This window comes from Apis florea, unplaced genomic scaffold, assembly GCF_048593485.1.
Source record: "Apis florea isolate Af1SG1 unplaced genomic scaffold, ASM4859348v1 contig_3813_pilon, whole genome shotgun sequence".
In the NCBI taxonomy this organism is placed as follows: domain Eukaryota; kingdom Metazoa; phylum Arthropoda; class Insecta; order Hymenoptera; family Apidae; genus Apis; species Apis florea.
In genome coordinates, this window is record NW_028256869.1 from 835412 (window position 1) to 839629 (window position 4218).

Here is a 4218-nt window from a genome sequence, read left to right on the forward strand (position 1 = left end):
AATTATTATATTTAAATATAATAATTATAATAATATAATATAAATAAAAAAATATTGATTCGATGTAATGTAAATGAAAGTAAACTTTAAAACATGAATCATTACATGTTAATTTTTATTAATGGTTAATTAATTATCAATATAATAAAATGAATTTTGTTATAGTTTATATTTTTATGTATTACTGTTATATGAATAATATAATATATATATATATATATATATATATATATATATGCACTATAGAAGTCGCTCCATTGCTTAAGGCATTAAAGCTACGATTACAAGCCGTTAGAGTGATGAGAACTCCACCTGGTATATACAAAGTTCCCTGATGGAACAACGGAACAAGTCAATCGCGTGCGGTCAGTTGAACGCGTAGGATCATTGAGTGATTCGAGGGTTCGAAGAGAATTTGTTTCCTTTAGAACTTAATCAACTAAAAAAAAAAAATATATAATAATTTAATTTAAACGAGTGATAATTGCCTATATTTTTTTTAAATTTTTAATTAAAAACAGTGAATTTCGCGAATTTTTGTATATTAAAAATAACAAGATGATTTTTAAATACAAAAATATTGAACAAAGATGCAGTGGTCTGATTTTTGTGCTCATTGAACTTTGTTTTTTGATAGAACTGGTAAGAAAATAATATTTTTTATAGATATATATATTATTAATAGTTTTGTAATATAGTGTAATATTAATTAAAATTATGAATAATCTGATTATTTAAAATAAAGATAAAGATTATTATTTACATGTATTTTGCCATTCGTTTAGAATATCGTTAAATCTGTTTTACAAAGAACAAACTCTCATTTCTGATATTTCGTATATATATATGTCGTATCTATTGTATTATTAATGAAATTTAATTGCACTATGATTGAACAATTCATTCGCAATATCTAAAAAGAAGAATTTAAAAAATTGTAATGTAACATAAATCAGAATCAATCGTTTTGTATTGATAGAAAGAAATTTTATATTTTTTAAACATAGAAAATATTACAAAAGATCTAAAATTAACGGACGGTCCATTATATTTACGTAATCTGAGATTTGTTATCGTCGTGTAATAGAATATTAGTAGTTAGAGTAAATTTGCTTTAAATCAAATAGATTATATTAATTTTGCCACGAAGTTTGATAAACAAATAATAAGAGAAACAAATGAAATTAATTTTCAATTCAACTTTTCTACTTTCAATTTTTCCTTGTCTTATATTTAAAGATTAACAATTAGAGGAAAGAATGAAAGATATTGTGTATATTTCTCATAAATATTCAATATCATTTCAATACGATACTTATAATTCTTAGAATACGATAATATTTTATATGATACAATAAAAATATATTTTTATTTTTTTTTTAAAGATAAATTATTACGTTTTTTGGCATTTGTATAGAAATAATTGAAATAAAAAATAATATAACTTTCAGATAGAATAAGCGATTAATATTGTGTATGTGATAAATGTTTTGCGATGACTTCGTTATCATTGAAAATTCTCTTGCCATTGGTTTATATGATTATATTTTTTTTTTATATAGATTGTCTTTATGTTTATATTAATTCTGCAATTCTAGTATATTACTTTATTGATAAACATTTATATTGTTTTTTTATTTAAATATAAAAATAATATAATATAATAGATAAAAATATATTAGTTTCATATTTAAGTAAAAAAAATCGTTAAATATTATTTAAAAAATATCATTAAATATTACTTATTTATACATTTATTCTGGCTTGAAGTTTGAATAATATAATATTTAACAATAACAAAAGGAAATAAATGTAATAAATAAAAAGGATAAAGTAATGAAAAATTTAATTTTTTTATCTTAATAAAGATAAATATAAACAAAAATTGACAATTCTCCGCAAAAATAATAAAACTTTAATACTTCTAAAAATGTATAGTTAATAAAAATTTTTTATTTCGGTTTTTACTTTTTATAGATGAGCAAAAATATTTGCGCATATCCCCATCAAAATTATCAAAATGGTACACAAATTGATTTTGAAAGTAAAAAAGGAAGAAGAATAGAAAGATACGCTTCAAATTATGAAGATAGTAATGCATCATTCAAAATTTTGTCAAGAATTCAAGAAAAAGAAGGTATGAATTGTAAACAGTTATATATAAATAATGCTTTTAGAGTATCGTTGGAAAATAACATGTTTCAATAAATAAAATAATTTTTCAATAATTAATCATAAATTACATTTAATTTCTAATAATTTTAAAATTGATTTTCAATATTTTACTAGGCTTATCACAAAGGGAAAGTATGTTATCAGATGCTCAAATTGTTTTTCCTGATCAAAAAAAAGTACCTTCTTGTAGAGGATCTACTTTTTGCGAAAAAGTAGATTCTTATCCTGAAGATGTTGTAAATACTGCGATTCAAAAAAACGAAAGTATTAAATACTTGGCTACAGTAGATATAGTAAGTCTTTTCTTTATGTTTTTTTTTATTTATCTTATTAAATCATTTTTAATATTTAAAAATTTGTTTAAATATTAAATTTTTTAATCAATTTTTTCAATTTATTATACAAATATTTTATCATTTTAGTTGTCTGATATATCAGAGAGAATCGATTTCATGGACGACAGCCCTCTTTGTCAGTCTAATGTAGGTATAAATAATAACATTTTCTTTTTGTAAAAATGAAATTAAAATTTGATACAAATATTTATTTGTTATTTAAGGAGCGAGTTATATTTCCTAAATCAGCACAAAATAAAGATAGTGAATGGAAATATATTGCGAACCAAGAAAATTTTAAACAAGGTGTACGAGTTGAAATATGTCAGTAAGTATTGAAATTGAACTTTTTTTTACAATTTTTTTAAATTATATATTTCAAAAATGATATAAATATTTTTATATCTTATTTGTAGAAAAAAAGACACAACATGTAACGTGATAGGAAATCTTCCTTTAGGTTACAAATCAATTTGTAAACAAAAATATATTCAAAGAGAACTTCTGTCTATATCGTCAAACGGTTCAATGTCTCCAGATACTTTCTTACTTCCATCAAGTTGTTGTTGCTATGTAACATTTACTACAAATACACGAATGAGTTTTAAAAGCCAAAGTTAATCGTTCGTGAATCGTCACGTCAGAGACGCAAACGCGATGAAATACCAACTTTTAATGGAGCAATTAATGTAAAGTAATAGATACTTGACAGTCATTTTTTATGTAATTGTTTCGCGAATAAAATCAAATTTTAAATTTTTTATTATGGATATCTTATGCTTGATTGGTCCACTAAATAATTTAAAAAAGGAATTAATTATTTATATTAATAATATAAGCAAATACAAGCGAAAAATTAATCCTAACAATTTCACTTTGAATATTGATAGAAGTTTTTTAATAATTATAAAAATATTATTAAAAATTCATTATTAAAAAATAAATTAATAATAAATTATATATATATTTAATTATAATTAACAATAAATTAAAAAAAAACAAAAAAACAAATTATAAAGCATTCCAAGTTAAAGTACAATATTATAATTTATATATAATTTTTATATATAGAATATTAATACCATATTTCCTTTCCTATTTTTATATCATGTAAAAATTAAAACTTAAAAAAATATATAGAGCTTAAATTATTTTTTGATCTTTAAATTTTAAAATATTTTTTATATAGCACTTCTTTAATCATCAATATTTTATAATTAATATTTAATTTGAAAAAGTAAAATATCCGTTTATATATGCATATGAATGATATGTTTTAAAGTACAACTTATTTTTATATGTTTTAGTGATATTTGATTATAATAATAATAATAATAAAAAAGTGATTTATTATAATAAGATTTTTGATTCTCTCATAATATATTCTATTAATTATGTAATATATTAATAATTGATATAAATATTGATATTATTGATATTATTGATATTATTGATCAATATTGTGATTGTTAATTTAAGAATATCATTTGTTATACTGATATTTTGCATAAAATAAAAATTATGTAATATAATTTAATATATATTATGTCTTATATACTTATTTTTAAAAAAAAAAATATGATAAAAAAAAGATTAAATAACATACTATATCATTGATAAATGTAAATGTAAATAAATATAAATTGTTTACTATTTCAAAAATTTAGAAAATATATTTATATCTATGCAAAGGAATTAAAATGCCTTC

At 19.9% G+C, this 4218-nt stretch overlaps 1 protein-coding gene across 1 annotated transcript; it reads left to right on the forward strand.

Moving 5' to 3' along the window:
- Positions 1 to 268: 268 nt before the first annotated feature.
- Positions 269 to 3273, forward strand: LOC100871556 (protein spaetzle). The gene is made up of 6 exons (XM_003698472.4): positions 269 to 642; positions 1978 to 2137; positions 2290 to 2468; positions 2598 to 2657; positions 2735 to 2838; positions 2927 to 3273. Exons 1-6 carry the CDS (start codon positions 559 to 561, stop codon positions 3129 to 3131), a joined length of 792 nt encoding a protein of 263 aa, XP_003698520.3. The 5' UTR covers positions 269 to 558; the 3' UTR covers positions 3132 to 3273.
- The last annotated feature ends 945 nt before the right edge of the window (positions 3274 to 4218 follow it).